Below are 19,512 nucleotides of genomic sequence, written 5' to 3' on the forward strand. Positions count from 1 at the left end.
ATTATCTGAAAGTCTTCTCCATAGTGTCTTTGGTTGTGGTTAACAGGCTAAATTTGGCACAAATTCTGCAAGTGCACTGCAGGCTGCGTCTTGAAATTTCTCGATTTTATGCTATTTTTCTGTTCTCTGTGGGAACGTTTCCCCCCATGGATGAGCTTTCTTCCTTAACCTCACCATCGAGGGACGTCTTTGCAGTTGAGACTGAAGCAATCAACCCAGCCATACATTTCATCGGCTCATCTCCCACTTTATGCCAATTTCACTCGTGCCGACAAATGCAAGTGTTTTTTGGGAGAAAAAGTGAGGTAGGCAGCGAGGCGTAGACTTGCAGGAGGAAGAGGGAGAGGGTGGTGGATTTATCGATCAAGGGTGACCACATCTTAGCCACAGAAGCCCTCTTTCGCGATTAATCTTAGGGCTTAGAGACGCCCAATGACACATGACAGGCCTCCTCCTCAAACTCCTCCATTTCTCTTCATTACTGGCTGTATTTTTGGACACCACAGAGGGGAGTAATCATTTACCTTTATTGTGTTTATAAAGCTGCGGCATGGATGACCCTTCCTATATTGAATTGACGACATCAAAAGATCACTGGACATTGATTAGGAGGATATTAAAGTCATTCAATTGCTATATTTATATGTCAAACAACAGAAAAGGGATGCCATTTCCATCTAAACGAAAAGGAATGGGATGCAATCAGTCTAGTCAAAATAAGAAAAAAATCTTTGATCGTACACTGAATATTACAGCTAATGTTCATCCAAAGGCTACAAAGAGTCTTTGTTAAACAAATCCAGAATGATAACCCTCATTTTTTATCCTGATCTCATTTTCTCAGAGCAGCTAGAAACATAGCCGGGCATCTGCCTGAAAATCCTAGCTGGGGCAGCAGCAGATTTACTGCAACGGCGGTGCTGATTTCCAGCCAGGCACCAGTAGGTTACAGAAATAACTGCACCAAATATGTCACATCATGAGCGGAAACGGTCAGCACTTTCCTGTGGATACTCAATCACAAAGTAGTTTGAAATTTAATACATCTGGAAACAGCTAAATATTATAGATCATTCCCCAGGAAGAGAAACCGTGTAAGAGGATTGTAGTATAACTTATATTTTTTACCTGCAGCGGTCCCTATCCAGAGGAAATATACCGCTGCCGGTGATTGATGACCGAGAGCCCACTCTGAGGTGCCGTTTCTCCACAATTATCAACGAATGGGCCGCAGCAGATTACATGTAATGATTAAAGCTGCTGTTAATTTCACATGAAGGTAATGAGTGGGGAGATTGACGGCCACCGTCTCACACTCCATCACCCCTTTATAGTTAGTTTAAACGCTTTCACAACTCTTTCCCTCATTCATTTGCATTCTGCCTCATTAGACGTGGCCATTTCTGAAACTGCCATTTCCTGGAGTTAATGCCTTTTATTTGATCAGCCAAACCCTTCTCGGTTAACTAGCTGTCATTGTGGAGTTTCATATGACATCACTCCATTAGCACCCGCCACACCACCTCAGTCACCTCCAGATCTGACACCCCCTGTCCCTCCACTCCCTTAAGCAATTACACTGTCCGGCCGCTGCTGGATCCGGCGTTATTGTATTCTGCCAGGTGTTATCTGCCCCAGTTGTTCTATCTGTCTTTCACTCCCCCAATATTTTTCCTTGAGAATGGCTCTTCTTGGGTTTTATTTTTCACAACAGCTGAAGCTAAGGCCCAACAGTGAGCAATAGTCAGAGCTCACGGGGCTCTGAGTGTGCTACCACAGTGTGAGGCCCCGCCAACCAAGGGACCAGAGGTGTTTTGGAGGGCCTAATGGCATTTTGATGTTCATAAGCACAGCGGATGTTCGGAGTGGGGAGGCAGGGAAGAGGGGAGAGGCAGTTTTTAGGGCAGGAGGAGGAGAGTCAGCAGAGGACCGTCTGCCGAGTCCTGACAGACACAGAACGTGTTTTCTCATGTCACAGCTGATTACATTTACTCCGGAGTGGGAAAAGAGCAGGGAGGAGACGGGGACGGTAAATCCAGGATGGTCGAGGGGAAACTTCTATGTTGTTCCAGATAAAAGACATTCTTTTCACACAGAAACAAGAGTGGTATTGACTGTCGATCTACCTTGTTGGGTCCGTTTTGACATGGTCTCCACAAGAAAAGCTTTAATACAAGCCTCTGCTACAACTTTCATTTTCAGACCCTTTTGCAGGAAAGATTCAGTTCCTGAAAGAGCCACTCTAATGAATATGGTGTTTTTAACGTATTCTTGTGGCATTTTCCTGATGATGGAGGAGATATATAAAGAAAATACAGCTTAAAATTGCATCTCTGAGTGTTTCTTTATTTAAATAGTTGTGAATCTGGACCCGACGAAAACATGCCATTTGAAATAAAGCTTATGTGTGATGTAGAAAATACACTGGATGTACATCTTTGTTTTCCTCATCTGAGCTGGTATCTCAAAGCTGGCTCAAACCTGTATGACTGGATGGCTACAGTATTTGGCAAATTCGGCAAATACAAAAGATGCAAATTTCCAATGAACTCCAGCCGCTCTGCTGAAACTATGTACTAAAAAAAAACGAAACGACAAACGATTTTTTTGACTGTAGCGAAAAACAGCAAAATCTGAATTAAAAGACCACTGGGAACACTTTTTTTTGTCCTGTCCAACAGCTTAACAAACAGAAAAGAGCTAAAGGCCTCTTGTACCGGGCGGTAGTTAATCTTTTAACACAGTTGGTGTATATTTATATAAACTCCTTCTGTATTCGCGGCTAAACTTTATATATATTTATTGTTTGCATAGCCTTTTTTTTAATGGACTGGACAGAAAAGAAGAAGAGAGTAGATGAGAGTGGTATGTTAGAGAAAATGAAAAGAAAAGAAAAGAAAAGGGATAAAGAGGGGAAAAAGGGGGAGTTAAGGAAGTTGGAAGATATTTAAAGAAGTGGGGGGGGGTAGAATCATAAAACAACAAGTTGCTGGTGGTTTATCATCATTATATCAAAGTTTATCATTTGATATGACTGTCAGAAATATATAAAATATATTATGACAGGAAGGGGTGCAGAATTGCTCTTTGCCAAGAGTCCTGCCTACAACTCAGAGGTGAATTTGTAATGAACTACTGCTGCTCTGCAGAAACTATGTCTTAGAAAATAACCCAGTTTTTTTTTTTTTTTTGGCTGAAACTGCATAATCATAATTAAAAGACCTCTTAAAATGCTTTTAAAATAGCTCCTACTATAATTTATAATTTGCAAAGACACTCCAGGTGGTTTCATAAAGGTTTTTCATTCCAAACAGGTGAGCCTTTATTGAAATTTTAGCTCACAGTTAAGCAGAAAATAGGTTTTACGTGTCCTTAGAGCCTCAGCATCAACAAATGAGGCTCCTATATACACTTGTCCATTTGCCTCTGCTGCCCATTCAAAACAGCCACATGAAGGAGTAAACTCTGGTTGGTTTGGATCAGACAATTTTAGTTTCATGGGGTCTCTTCACGGTTTTGTGGGCATGTTTTTTTCCCTCCTATTCCTGAGATTGCATAGGTCGTTGCAGCGGGTGACCCTCATGGTGAAACAGGGGACAGATTGTCTGGGGGAATTTAGATTTCCCTTTTTTTCAGTTATTCAAACATTTTTTTTTTTGTTTAGAGTTTGCGGATCCCAGACTCTGTTCAGGTTTATTGAGAGAAATTGTGGCGTTAAAGGTGCTAAAGTTGTGTCAAATAATAACAAAAATGAAATTTTGCAATATTTTTGGTTAATTAACACAAATATTTAGCTTTTTTCTTGCTATTCTGTCTTGTTAACACCTGACAGATGTATCTGATACCCTTTTTTGTGGTGACAGAAACACATTGGTTAACATGCAGCTCCTGGAAACTGAAAGATCGCTGTTTATCTCCTCCAGCACATGCAATCAGTACAAATGCTGGGCCAGGCCTGTCATTTTGTGCCTCCTGCCGAGGTGTTGAGAGGAGTTACCGTGGTGGAAAATCACTTGTTTAGGTGTTGAACACAGCTTCTCCTCTCCTTATTCCTGCGTCTCATCCTAACTGTTATCCATATTACCCAGAGATGTGGCAATAAAACCTAATCTCTTTTCATCTGGATTTAGCAGAATAACATGGCATCTGGCAGACCTATTATCAAATGGCACTAAATGATAATGTTTGGAATAAATCTGAAGGCTTTTCCAACACCCTATCACTCAATGACATAAAGCAAGGCAGATTTTTAAGGGCGCCTTGAGGTGTGTGCACCACACATCACATTATCAGAGGGTTGAACTGTGACCTCAGTTTAACTCTGCCCACCTGACTCTTAATTTCCCACTCTGATCCTCTTTTGACCTATTTTCAAAGCGTTCCCAGTGGTTTTTTGATTATCATTATGCCATTTTTAGCTAAAAACAAAACTGTGTTGTTTAGGACATAGTTTCTGTAGAGCAGCAGGAGCTTATTAGAACTCCTATTCTGGGTTGTGGGCAGAGCTGCCCGCCCTCCCTTCCCGTCACCCATAAGTGAGAGCTCTCTGTTTACATGATCTCACGTTAGCTTTTGATTGACATTTGTAATAATGTCTGACACACATTGCTGTGGTCACAATTTGCCTCGATGATTACTTTAAAACGTGATTAATTATCCCCTACAAATAAAGATTTTTTAATAAAAGGTACTTGTCAATTAGTCATTTGATTTGATGCAGATTTTCTTTTTAAATTACATGTTGATAACAAAAAAAAATGCTTTCATGACAGGATGAGGAGATAATCCAGGTTTTATGTTACCTGCTCTGCTTTCGAACTTCAATAAATATTCTTTAAGGTTTTGAGCAAAAATGTCTTTTGTTATAATTCAGCTTTTTGAGTTCCTTTTTACCTGTTAATGTAAACGTAAACATTTTTAACATAAAGATGTGAGAATCAATGCCCGTTTAGGAGATTATCTCTATGTAATTTTTATTTTGAAAAGCCAGGTCATTTCCCTGTTAAATTTGTGCCACATTAGTAAGAAACAAGCTGCTGTGGGATTTGTACAACAAGCACAATTACAAAAAAAAACAAAGTTTTCATACTCTTTGTGCTGTAAGGAATGCTGAGGCTTATGTGACAATTTGATGAATTTATCCAATATCACTGCGCAAATGTCCCACTGAGGATCATCTAGGATTATTTGTGACTTTTGAGGACAATTGAACACTTTAGGGATGAAATGAAATTTATCAATAAATATTTCTTACTTCTACAGAGATTTATAAGTTTTAAAGGCTTTATTTTTTATTTCATAATCATCAACTCAGGTTGTTTTTTTTCAGTTTTCTTAGGAAATTGGTTGTATTCTTTAGCTTTCTTTCAGTTCCAAAAGTTTGCACTGACTTGCTTTCAACTGTAATGGATGAGAATAAATCCCGCTAGATTATTTATATATTTTCTTATTTAAAATGATCGTGATTTCCGAATGACTAACGCTGAACACATAAAAGACAATCCTGCGGTTATCAAGGAAAAACTGGATGACTTTCAGAAGAGAGGAGGCAATATCAATCACGGCCAATTTGAGGCCACCAACATGAAATATGATTTCATAAGACAAATGCAGTGTCATTCTTAATGTGCTTAACCTTTACTGTCAATGAAAAAGTATCGATCGCTCAGTGGCATTTTTTCATCATTTGATTTCAGAAAGTGTAATAATATACGGTGGTGGGATAAAAGATAAAAGATAAATGGCAAATGAATTATCTCAGGTGAACAAAGCTGAAATCTCAACAAAGCACTAAAAGCGAAGCGGGAAGTTGAAAGAGTGTCTGCAGCTGCACGTTTTCTTTGAAATTTGTGGATGAACTTCTCATTTCCTCTTTAGCGGCCAACATGTATTAGCAGCAGTGAGGATGCTGCCTCCTTTTAGCCCTATATAGTGATTTATATTTTATTTAAAATTTGAGATGCCTGTTTCATTAGCATGATCCAAACTTTCCTTACATACCTATTGTATAAAACTTGGTCCATATTTCCTGCCCTGCAGTGCATCATCATCCCACAAGGGGCAGTAGAGGGGCTTTTTCTGCTCATTTAAAGCGTGAAATCGTAAAAACACTCTCGGTGGGATAAACTTTGCTACCCAAAGCAATTCTTGAGTGCACCAAAAAACGAACATGCTGGAATTATATACAAACTGGGGAAAGCCAAAAATGTTTTCTCTTTTTTCTAGAGATTCTATAACATTTGGGATTCTTCTACAAGACAAAACAAAAAATGATGTAATGCACTCTTCTGCCCGGCAACATATTTTATACATAAAAGTCTATAACAGTTTGAATAAAAGTTATTTAACATAAATTCAACCTGATAAAACCATAAAATGTATTATTATTTTGTTTTATCTTTATTCTGTATTTGTTCATTATGGCTACTGATTGTTTCTGTAATTCGGTTGTATGTATAATTAAAGAAAACAATTAAAAAGCTTTGCTAATTTTTAAAGCTTTTTGGTGAAAAAAACACACACTTATTATTATTCATATTTAAAGGAAAACTTGATGCATAAAACATGCCCAATTGAGTGATAATTGATTCTTTATATTACAGCTACACACTGTGTAACATTCATGTCAGTATTTTTGCATCTTAAACTAACATTGTTGTGACCATAAACTTGCCAAATCTTCTAATTAAAAAAAAAAGATTTAGCAATTTCTTTTGTAGATTTCATCAAAGAGTTTACAAATCTTAATTCCATATAAGATTGACATTTCTGTCTGGTTAATGCACAGTTTTTTATTCTGATGAGTAATTGGAAGGTCGCCCATCTCCTTCTGGTCTTTGATCTACTTACTCAGCTTCATAAGTTTCCTCTGCTGCACTACAACCAAATCAGCAGTGCATTTTCACTGCCTAATAAGAGGTTTGCTTGATTTATATGGGTAATCTCAGCAATGTGGCGGGCCTCTACAACTTGGCCTGGATGCAAACAGCTTCCTTTCACAACCACACGAGTCCATTACAGCGAAGGGTAAAGACGGTCGTTTTAAACCGTCCTCTGCTTTAACTGTATCACTGTTTCGGGTCTAAAGACACAGGAGGATTTCTGCGTCGAAGCGCATTGAAGCAGCTGACGATACAGTGATGCATGGCCGTGCTGGCTGGCTCTATTGTGAGATCAAGGAGCGGGTGGGCCATTTCTGGCGGTGGAAAGACGAGAGCGGGGCCCGTGGGGAGCCCCGGGGGCCAGAGAAAGCACTTAGAGTGGTAAAATGGCCACTTATTCTCAGCCACCATCCAGTTTTCGCTGCTCCTCCCTACCCTTGAGCCTCCCACTGGGTCCACAAGCACAGACCTCTGGGAGCTGTATGATGGACTGCATAGCGCTCGTAACGCTCATAATGCTGCTGGACTCTGCAGACCTCGCTGTAGTTAGTCCATTCTAGGCCCTGGCAACAAACAAAAGTGTGAAGCATGTTAGCTGCCTTCCTCAGGAGTTTGTATCCTGCTTTGAGCATCTGTGCTGGTGACATGAGCAGATGTAACTCTGACGAATGATGCCCGTGCCCTCCTCAGATGAATCCTCTGGCCAGCCCGGCAGCAGTAGCAGCGGCGGCGGCAGCCATGGGCTCCATCGCCGGCTCCCAGGTGTTTGGAAACACCCTGTCAAGCCTGCAAGGCGCCACTGGGCAGCTTGTCACCAATGCGCAAGGACAGGTATGTGCAGTTCACGGGAAACCAGCATGACCACTGATCAGTTACTGTTACTGCACTTCACACTGGATACCATGTCGTTCTCAAAACGGGTTAAAAAATACTGTATACATGATGTTTTCCTTTGTTATAAGAGAAAAAGTCAGCACTAAGATTTCTTAAAATAAACCGAGGCATGTTTTCTTCTCAAAGGCAACAGGATGCTTATCACTTCTGGTGGACTGGTGGAGAGTCTCAAGAATTTATAATCAGTCAGCTGGTTGTTCACACCTTTAGAGTCATTATAATCACCTGTAAGAGGTTCTTTGTTCCAAGATGTTGTGCTCGAATTCCTTCACTACGCACTACATAGTGCACTATATAATGCGTTCGCCATTTTGTAGTGCTCTCCAAATCTACAATTCCAAAGTCCAGTGCCCTAGAAATTTCCCAGAAGTCTCTACGGAAAACAAGTGTGCATCGACGCTCACTAGATTGGCGAATATAGACCATAATGCATTGCGTCTGAAGATGTTTTGCGAGAAAAATGTTCTTCGTAACTTAATTGTGCTTTTTTTTTTTTTTGGAGCATCATAAGAGATTTTGGCCCAACTGATTATTATTATTTATTTTATTTTTTTTACATTTTCTCCCGCTGTGATTTCATCATTTTTTGGAGGGGTTGCTCACTATTTCTAAAATTTATTTTCACTGGGTAAAAGGTGTGTGGAAATTTAGCAAAATTTAACCTAAAGCTGCGTCAATTTGCGATCAAGCGGCCACTTTTTATGAAAAGTCCATATAAACAAGCATAGACCAGAATTTTGGGCTTCCGTATCCAGAACTTTCGCTTTCACACATCGCTATACAAGTTTTTAATTCTGTTGCCGGCTCTACATACAGAATAAGATGTTTAAAGTGCAACAAATACTTGGTGATCATTTGTGTTTTTGCAGTGCATTCAGTCATGAATGGATATTTGTAGAGATAGATTACCCAGAATTTTTGTCTTTGTCTTTTGTCTGCTGTAGCTTTCCCATGTTTTAGAATAAACAAGCCTGTCCTCCTCTTATCTGCCTGTCAAAGTAAAATGCTGACCTTGTCGTATTTAAGGGTGGCTGCAGAATTGTTACATCAGTAGCCAGAGGCTTGAACGATGATGCTTGTCATGGTGGGACTCTATCTAATGAATCATCTTATCTCAGGTGTACACAGCACGTCTAAAGGAGGATCCTTTTAGTTCACTATAATTAATGTTTTTTTCTTGTTTGTAGATTCACCTGCTGATCTGCATGTAGTAGATGTGTCCATGGCCAGGCACTTGATCCTAAATGTTGCTAATGAGACAGTATGGACTCTCCTGGCGCACACGGTGCCTCCAGCGCCTCGGAGCAGATCACTGTGGCTTTGGACTTGATGGGATGCACTGTGCTTTTGTAGTGTTTTGGTGGCTGACACTCCCTGACATAATCAGGTCACAGAGACGGTCAAAGCCCAGGGCTACAGCCTTTTGCTCCCCACCTCATTATTCCACAGCGCCATTCAGGCAGAGGGTTCTGATATCGGCACCACCCTATCAAAAGACCCTGCCCTTACTTTGATTCACAAATACCAAAAGCAATTTACAGGCTACCACCTCACTTACATAAAGCTGGAGGCTTAAATAAGCAGATAAATGTTGGTTTTATCCATTCACGCGGGATTTTAAGGAACACTTTTTATCATCCTTGCACCTTCCCTTGAAATTATATTCCATTTATCAACAACCAATAATGTCACTGGTCTCAAAATTTATTTTACAGGACCTGTTTCATAAGCAACAGCTCTGTGAACCTTGAAAAGTGTCAACTCTGACAGGCTTTTGGAGTCCAGCATGTTTTTAGACCTTAATTATATTGGCTCCAGCTCTTTTTTTGTTTTATTCTCTAAGGAAAATCAATGCGGCTGTTTTATTCCCAGTGCCTCTCTACAAGTGTGATTAAGGCTGTGGATAAAAGCCACAATTATTAAGTCACCCTCACTTCAAAACATTCTTTTCCTTTTTCAAATCAATGGCATTTTTGCTTCTTTTCAGAGTAAATGCACACTTTCATCCCTCTACTTTATCATACCATTAATACTATATTGTGTATCATAGACTTTGGGGGCTGTTTCCTGATTTTAAACAGTCTGAAAGGTGCAAACACTTTTAAATTTACATCCGCAGTTGGGTTAATCCTGCTTCCGGATCAAACCAGCCCCAAAATTCTCAATTTTTACCAAATAATTCCTGGAAAAACAATGTTAGCCACTATAATAGTGGGAGACAACTTATAAACCTGGAAAACGCGAGCAGCCTGGTGAAAGTGAACTACAAAACAAGTATGCCCCGTGTATTGATGGAAGCCCTCAGCCCTTAGATTAAGTGTAACCACTGTGTAAACTGCTATTGACCTTGTAATAGTAGTGTAAGGCTGCAAACATTGATCATTTTACTTTCCAAAAACTGTCAATTCAGTGCAAGTTCCCTGATAGCTTGTTTTCTTAGAAGAATGGCACCAAAACGAAACTATGTTGTTGGAATATTGTTGTAGAAAACAAGAAAAGCAGACATTTTTATTGCATAAATATATTTTGTTTGAAAGCATAGGACAAAAAAAAGAATTGGAGTTTTTAATTTAGCTGGCTTTGGGCCTTGAGATGTCTGAACTCCAGACATTTCCCCTCTTGAGTCTAAATTCGCCCTGTGAACGGCAGAGGAGTGAAAATGGGCTGAGATTTCGCCCGGTGACCATGGCTAAAGACACAGATTGCCTGGCTGGAGAGATGAGATGACATTCCCGTGGAAACAAGAGCGACATCACATTAATGAGTTCTGCTGGTTGAGGAGCTGTACATTTCTCACATTCCAGCTGATGAACCGGTGCAGGAGGCAAATACTAGGGGCGAAATGACTGCAAGTTAGGTTAGGAGATGGACTTAACCTGTGAATGAGACAGGGGCCCTGAAGGCTGTTTATTTATGAATTAGCCGGGTGATGAAATTGCACCCTGAGAGGCCTGCAAGCTGATGTTTGGCGATGGAAATGATTTCACGTCTCCATCAAATTCCTGCTGGCTGCATAATGAGTTCATTTCCTGCTGGTTGTTTGAAAGCAATGTAGGTTTGGGGGGGAATTAAAGATCAGAGCAGCTATATAAAAACTTTAAAAAAAAACAAAAGAGCGGGAGGTGAACAAAGTTTTTAGAGATTTTTTTTAGACAATAAAAACATAATTTTTAGATTTATTGTTGTAGTTTAAAAATATATATAAGAAATAATTATTATCTGTTATTATATAACTCCATTAAGAATAAGTTTAATGATAAACATTATTTTGACCATTTAAAGTCCCACTCAGATGTCTTGATTTATTTTAAAGGCATTCTTAGCTGTCTTTTATTCATAACTTTTCGAGCCAAAATAAAAAAAAAACTGTTGTTTTCTACGACATACAGTACAGACCAAAAGTCTTTACTGAATGGGAAGGTGTGTCCAAACTTTTGGTCTGTACTGTAGTTTCAGCAGAGTGGCAGTTGTTCATCAGAAATTCTCCTCTGAGTTGTGGGCAGGCCCCCCTCCCCATCACACATAATTGAGAGCTAACTGTTTACAGTTGCTAACTTACAGCTCCTCACACCCCAACCTAACGTTAGCGGCGCAATAAAAACGGCGAGCGATATCGGAGCTATCTGGCCGTAAAGTTTTGAGCCTGATTCCAGCTCAGACTAAGAAAACTAAGACGTACATGGATCTATTTGTCTGCAAGTAGATGCATCAGAATGAAGCAGAGCAGGGAGCAGCATATTTTATAGGTCACAAATAAGCTCTTTTTGTCGTCTGCTTCGTCTGCTTATACTCTCATATCTCTCATTCACAACAATTTGAATAATGAAATACTCAGAAAGGCTATTTGGAGCTTACTGGTAATTTTTCTTTTTAAATTATGTCCTCAATCGACAAAAAATGCCACAAGAACATGTTAAAAAACACAATTTTCATCTGAGTGGGTCTTTAACTGTTTGCATTTGGCTTAATACTCCATTTATCAATCATTTATCACGTTGTAGTTTTAAAATCTAAACTTGTTTGATGATGCTCGTGCTAAAAACTTGCTTAATTAATTTGATTTGTTCGTCTTCCAAGTATTTTACATTCTAGAAATCACAATAATTATTTATTTCCGATTTTTTTCATCCCAAACCCAAAGTTAAACCTAATATTTTAAGCTTCCATCCTCTCATGTGTCAGAGAATAGACAGAATGCAAGTTTGAAATGCCGTCCTTTCTTCTTGCTTTGAGGTAACTGCAGTCGCGTTAGCCTAAGTGAAGATGTGTGGCATTGCCGTAAAACATCTGCTGCGGGACTCCGATGGAGGAGCGCGGCGCGCGGGGGTGAGCGCTGAGATGTCAGTTGCTCGCTCCTTTATTATGCTTATAGAACAACCACTTAGTCCGATGATGATGAATAATTGAGCAGAACAAGTTCTCTGCCACTGTGGCATGCAAAGCTGGATCAGTGGGACTCAGGAGACACAGGCGTCAGGCGGGGCAATAAAATATGCTAAGTGGCAGGAGGGCATTACAGGGAATTTACAGAGCCGGCGCAGAGAGAGAAATAAATTATCTCTCCCCTAATGCGAAGCAACATAAGCAAATGAGCCGTGGAGAGGATGAATTACAGATTGTCGGCCCACCTTTCTCTTACACATCCCTCCCTATTATGTCAAAGAGTGGGGTGGTGGGGAGGGGGAGGAGGACGGTGGGCTGAAACATGAGCTTTGGCGGCAGTACAGGCAGTGAGAGGGAGGGCCTGGAAAAGAAATGTTTGTGGTTCTGTGCTGGATGTGGAGCAGAACCAATAGAAGTCCAAGATCGTAGCAAATGGAGGTCCTCTGCCAGGTTGAGCTTTGGTGTAATGAGGCTCCTGTGGAGAAGCCCTGCCAGCAGGGCGGCAGTGCTGCAGCAGCCCGGAACCGGTCCCTGGATGACATTAACCTTCATCATGGTGAAGAGGCACTAAGTCCCCCTCTAAAGCGCCACTCTTGGCCACACTTGGGCAGCTCTGAGAGCTAAAACGTTCTGCTGCCCCCTTTGATCTGCCCTTCCTGATTACAGCCACGAACCAGAGGAGAGCATAAGATGCCAGGGGGGGGTGAAGTACCCCTGGGAGTTGAATTAGAGACACACGCTCTCTGATGCTCCTGTTTTGCCCCTTTTATTGTTTCTTTTTTTTCTTGCACTTCCTCCTGTCTGCCTATGCGTGTGCAAGCGGGTGAAAAGAGGGTCCGTGTCTCTCGGCAGCTTCACTTCTTCTCACCAGGGACAGACAAAGACACTTAAGCACAAACACACACTTTCATTCCGGTCCCGGCCCTGGTGATGGATAATACAGTCAGTGGTGTGCACCATCACACACACAGGTATTCAGCGCTGACCTTTGCAGTGCGCTCCCAGCAGTCTGCTCTGGCGTCACTTGCTCCAGACTTTAAAACCCCATCAGTGACAGACGATCAGCGGACGTTTCTGCGTGTTTTTTCTGCTCAAATCCCACAAAAAACCATCAAGGTTCCTAAAACATAAAATACAAATTTAAAAAAACCATCACAGCAACACGAAAAACATTATTTCCTCACTCTGTTTACCCTCTTTTCTGCCTCCAAAGCCGTAAAGCTGATTTCATCTATGCTCTGCCCCCCTTTGTAGATAATTGGAACAATCCCACTGATGCCCAACTCTGCAGGGCCCTCCAGCCAATCAGGGGGTGGCAACCCAGCGCTGCAGGTACAGCCAATTACACCTCAGCTTCTGACCAACGCTCAAGGCCAGATCATCGCCACGGTGATCGGCAATCAGATCCTGCCTGTCATCAACACCCAGGGAATCACGCTGTCACCAATCAAGCCTGGACAGCAGGTAACATATATGCTCATGTACAAACACACTCACACGCGTGTGCAGGAACAGCGCCTGCGGAGGATTCTTCTTAAACTGATCAAGGGGGTTGTTTTCCAAAACTGTGGAATGAGCAACACCTAGTGGAGTCAAACTGGAGTCCTGCTCATTCATTAGTTGCTGTTTTCCTACTAAACTTCTCCTATTTTTGCTGCTTATACTCTCATAGCTCTCATTTGCATCATTCCAGTTGAAAAACAGTAGCTGTGTGTTTGGAAGATATCCGTCTGCCAACCTATCAAATCCAGCCACAGAGAGACTCTTCAACCCCTACAGAGCCCAACCTAAATAAAAAAACAAATCCCACTTCTCATCACTTTACTTAAAACTCCAACACTCCTCCTTGCACCCCTTCCTGATTGGCTGCCTCTGACCTGAACGAAAACCTTTTTGTTTTGCGTAAACACATTTCAGAGGGTTTTTTTTTTCTCGCCTTTTGCACACCTGATTTCGCACCATAAGCAGCGCAAACCCCCTTTACTCCTCCCAATTTGTCAATCTATACGATGCACGATTGCGCGCACACTGACACATGCACAATGGGAAGGTTATTGACTCAGTAATGATGATGTCAGCTCTGAATTACAGGGTAAAGGTTCCCGTTGAAGGCCTCTGCAGAGCAGAATGGATGAACTCTGCCTGCAGATGGAAACCTAATTGTGGTAGTCCAAACAGCAGATCATACTCTTGAATGAATTAATGCATTTGTAATAATGTTTATGCTTTTGTCTGCACTTCAAAGCCACGCTTGTACGCGTTGTTCTGTGGGCATAATTTACGGTTGTCAGAGCCTGCAGTCTAAAATATTTCCAGTGAAGCTAGATAATTCTCGGGGCCTGTCAGCCGTCCTGACAGTGTGTGCATCGCTGTTGACACCCCCCCACCACCACCACCATCCAAACAAACACATGCCACAGAAAAAATAATTAATGGCAAAGAAGGAGAAGAGAATCCAGCCTAGTGTTTGGCGAAGACAGCTTTTGGCTTTAAAAGTGGAGACATACCATCTTGATCTTGTAAAAGCAATCCAAATGTGCATAAAACATGAAAATACATCTTTTTTTTCTCTTTTTTTTGCCATCAGAGCACGAAGATGACAGATCATGAATTATGTTAGATGCGGGGGACTGCTGGGTCCACATTTTTATTTCACATTGAAGCTGCCATTATTAGTGTCTTCACAAGCCCGACGACACAAAGAAAGGCTCTAATTGTCATGAGCTGTTTGCTCTTTCCACCAGATTTCTGCAGAGGAGCAAGTATTAGGTGCACAGACAGCAAGAGTTCCCTTTTAAACTCAGTTTGCAATCGGGAGCTGCTGCTGTGAACTATTGACGCTGTTTTCTTCTGTCAGTCTAAATACTGCAGCCGGTAATTACATCGTTACCAGCTAAAAGGTGAATCTTATAACACTTAGCGTCTAAGTGGCCAATTTAGTCTCTGCCGATTGGTTGATTGGATTTGTCGTTGTTGACATGATTACTGTAAGTTATGATTATTCAGATGGCGCCGCACTGTTAATGCATGGTGTCAGCTGTGTGTGTTTGTGGGTCCAGCTGCCTCAGGCTCAGCAGGCGCAGACGGGCCCCGCATCGACGCAGCCCAACCTGCTCCACATGCCCCACAGGCAGAGCCCTCTCCACCAAGCCTCTTCCTCCTCCTCCACCTCCTCATCCTCCTCGGCTCTCAGCGTTGGGCAGCTCGTCAGCAGTAAGTGTCCGACGGCCCTCACAAGAACTCTGCGCCTCACATTTTATGGGGAATGAATAACCACTTTAAAGATCTACTCCAATTTCGTCCATTGTGAAAATGTTCTCAGTGGCCTGTTGATTAGGATCACGCCGTTTTTAGCCAATTTCCTTCAAAATCAGTCACTTTCTAGAACAGAGTTTCTGCAGAGCAGCAGTGGTACACTAGAAATTCAGCTCTGAGATGTGGGTGGAACCATTGGTACAGAGCAACCCCACCCCCCTTACCCCTCCCTATAGTGGAGCAGGGAGCAGCCCGACCAGCACATTTTCTGTCACAAAAAAGCTCTTTTTCCAACAGCATTTTTCGTCTGCTCCAGAATTGCAAAAAGATACTCATAAATGCAAGTTTGAGCTAAACCCTGGAACACATTTGCTATGAAAAGTTACACCATCACTTTTGCCAGGTAATTTTTTAATCATATACCCAACTAAAGGTACTTGTCATAAAAAATAGGTCAGAACATGACAACACATGATAAATTAAGAGTGGTTTTCTTTTATTTTCCACTTTGGTATGTGTAACAAAATGAAAAAGAAAAACCCAGGAAGTTCATAAAAACATGCTCAAGAATTACTAAAAAATTAGGAATTTGAGAACAAAAAATTGCTAAAAAATTATCAAATGATACTAGAAACTTGGTATTTGGTCCACTCATTTCTGGGACATGTGAGACGTCCCTGGTGAAGGCACAGACTCCTTGACACGTGACATATTGAAATTCTTGTAAATAGTTTTGCTCGGGTGAAATTCACTCAGCGATATAGTGCTCCAGGGTTAATTTTTTTTAAATAAATGTCCTCCCTAATCAGAATGATGCTACAACAGCATGTTGAAAACACCAAAAACATGCTTCATCAAGTTCAAATGTTGTTTATTTTTCCGGTAGAAAGTTTCCCTGCCATCGGGAACACAGAGCAGAGACAATGATGTATCAATAAAATCAAGACAACAAGAAAATCGGTAGAATTAATACAACACACGTACACTCAGTAAGATACAGACTTGAATGAAAAAGTGTGTCCAAATTTTTGGTCTGGACTGTATATATATATATATCTATATTAATGTATTAATTTTATTTATCTATTATTTATCTTTTTAATCTATTGCTATTTTTACTTTTTTTATTGTTTCTAATGTGTGTGTGTTTTATGAGTGTGAGCAGATGACCATTTTTAAATTTCCTTAGGGATTATTAAAGACCTTTTCTATTCTATTCTATTCTATTCTATTCTATTCTATTCTATTCTATAGAATCAAACCTGCTGAAGTAATCAATAAAACAGAACATGGGGGTTAGCAGCTGGAAGGCAGCAGACTGATGCAGGAGAATTTCACCTGCAGCTAATCTGTGGTTTCCTTCGATTTTATTGGTTGCTGTTAATGTGGCTCAGTGTCACAGAAAGATTTGTCAAAAACTCTCAAAGCAATCAATCTTTTTTTAAAAAGATTTTCAGGAAAAATGACAATTAACCTACAACAGAAATTGTTCCAAAGTTTTCTACCTTAAACATAGAGAGGTTTAATTTTACCTCATTTTATTAGAAATGTCTTTAAAAACAAAACTAGCTTTAGTAATCTGTTCCATCAAACCAACGAGGTATACACTTAGAATAGAATAGAATAGAAAAAATAATAAAATAGAAGTTGTTGTAATTGCGAGCACAATTAAATTGTAGGTGGCTGCTTGCTGCAACGCACAGCGCAATAACATAAAAAAGAAAACAAATTCATACAAAGATTATAAAATTAATAAAAAATATTAATAGTGAAAAATTGCAAAACAAGTGTTCCCTAGCTTTAGAAATAGTTCAGCTAAAGCAACGTTTCTAGATTTTTTTTAAGCTTAAATTTCAAATTTCCATAGAAATTTAAATTTCAACCACCAAAATCAAATTCTACCACTTCTTTTTCTTTTTCTTTGAAATCCTTAGTTTGCTTAGATGAATTATTTGATTTAATCCTGTTCAACATTAATGTCGGATCAGACTTTGTCTAATTGTGAACACTTGCACTTTTTTGTACAGGTCTTTTTCTTGAATCAGTCTAAAATATGTTGAAATCAAACATTTCAAAGCTTCTTTTCTTCTATCACTGTATAATTTAACATTCACTACAGTAGATTTTTAAACATGAGACACTTCTTTGATTTCATTTCATTGTTAGGCATCAAAAGTGGTATTTTCTTTGTATAATAAACATTATTGTCTGAGTTCTTTGGGCTTGTGGAAGGCCTTATAAATCACTGGGCCGCAGCCTGTCACCATGCAGCCACTGCCTTAAAAAAACTCTCCTTTATTCAGATAAATTTCATTTGTCAGAGTCGATTCTCCCAAACTCCGTGTAAACTCGTTTTAACGGCGGCCACAGCTCCTCTGAATTGAATTTAAAGAGTAAAAAAAGGAGCAATTGATCAACTTGTTGCAGACGCTGTGTTTAGTTTATGTTTACTTGGAAAATATCTCATAAACCATTTCTGAGTCTGCGCAGATATGGAGACGCTCAGGTCTGCGGTAAACGGTACGAATGCTTTATGCAGAATGCTGAGAGTCATTTACAGAACGCATCAGCAAAGCAAAGTCCAGGAACTGTCAGACTGCAAGAAAATCAAATGCTCCTGCGTTCACTGCCCACAAACAAAAAGAAAGGCTGAAATAAACGAAATGCCACAGAATTCCTGTTAACAATTAGATGGGAAAAGTCAATCAGAGGGAGGAATGCAGGACAATCATTTGTTTTATTTTGAGGTTATTTATTTGAAGCAAGTCATTTGTGAGAGTTTGAGAGGACTATTGGGGTAAAATGCCTTGCTCAACTGCACACATTCAAGCTTTAATGCAAAAACTTTGTTTGTGCAAATAGAAATGTGTTTTTTTCTAAATAAAAGCACACATTGTGATCGTTGCTGGGTTTAGTGAATAATCCCCCCTCTATTTTTTTTTGTTAAAGCACCCTCCTAAAGTAAACTGGATCTACTTCACCATAAAATAACATTTTCATCTGGTTTACATCAAATCTCTTACACTATTTATAATGCACTTTTCAAGAACGTGTAACACAAAGTGCTCACAATGTAAACATTTTTCAGCCTAAAAAATCAAAAGCAAAACCAATGACAAAAACATTTATGTTGTATCATTTTAAAATTTTAAAATCTTCTATGTATTATAAATTTTTAAATATTGTGCCACTTTTATGCACTACTTACATTACGTTTGTTATATAATCCATTAGTTAGAAGTTAACCAATCATTCAAACTATTTTTAATGCTTTACAAAGCATTAAAAATAGTTTCCCTTTTTTTGGGTTTCCCTAAAAAAACTGTAAAAACTTATTTAATGTCAGGCAAATCAGATTCATTTTGCTCACATGTTCTTGCAAATATTTACAAATCTTCTTGGATTGACCGGATCTTTCAGTCTTAAATTGATGGTTCATGCTGTGAGAAACTAATAAACAGCCCCAGTGTTGGTGGATCGCAGATTTAAAGTTTAAGTTTAAGTTTCACTTTAGTTCTGCATATTTGATCCATCCCCTCCGTGGAAACGGGGACCTGCAGGCCCAGCCGCACTTTGGTAGTTGAGCCCCCCTAACCCAACCACTTACTGCTAAGAATCCAGCTGCGGGCCAATGCCAGCAACTCTAGACTTGCAGTGCAGACGAAAATACTGAAATGGAGGACTTAAAAAATGTTTTTTTGGTGTTTAGCAAACGAGTGGTGGAGTAATTATGAACCAGAATATAATAACTATGGAAAAAATAAGTATTAAGTAAGGCATGATAGCAATTCAACTTTTTTTTGACAAACTTCAGATTAAAGGACTCGGGGTTTCATATTTATAAATATAGACATCTCTATTTATGATTAAACATAATTATAATGGCATTATTTACACGAGAATGCATATGGAAGTGTATTGGTTTACTTTTATATTTGTAAGTTAAGTCACAAATAATCAGTTTGATAAATCTTTGTATAGATGTATATGTTTGTTGTTTGTCTTCTTTAGTGTTTTTAGTCCTGATAGCGTGAAATCAACTAATTCCAAATCTAACATGGGAGGCATTGGGTCATTGGGAGAGGAAGCCTAGAAATAG

The 19,512-nt window shown here is 39.8% G+C and overlaps 1 protein-coding gene across 7 annotated transcripts in view; it reads left to right on the forward strand.

Annotated features, from left to right (window-relative positions):
• pou6f2 (POU class 6 homeobox 2) overlaps positions 1 to 19,512 on the forward strand; it is an 88,283-nt gene that overhangs the window by 60,606 nt on the left and 8,165 nt on the right. For all 7 annotated transcript variants that reach the window (XM_023950118.2, XM_078938223.1, XM_078938224.1 and 4 more), the window contains exons 6-8: positions 7,572 to 7,712; positions 13,413 to 13,622; positions 15,218 to 15,371. In XM_023950118.2, coding sequence (XP_023805886.1) covers positions 7,572 to 7,712; positions 13,413 to 13,622; positions 15,218 to 15,371 — 505 coding nt within the window. The remainder of the gene's footprint in view (positions 1 to 7,571; positions 7,713 to 13,412; positions 13,623 to 15,217; positions 15,372 to 19,512) is intronic.

This window comes from Oryzias latipes, chromosome 20, assembly GCF_053564925.1.
Source record: "Oryzias latipes strain Hd-rR chromosome 20, Olatipes_Hd-rR_3.1".
Classification (NCBI taxonomy): domain Eukaryota; kingdom Metazoa; phylum Chordata; class Actinopteri; order Beloniformes; family Adrianichthyidae; genus Oryzias; species Oryzias latipes.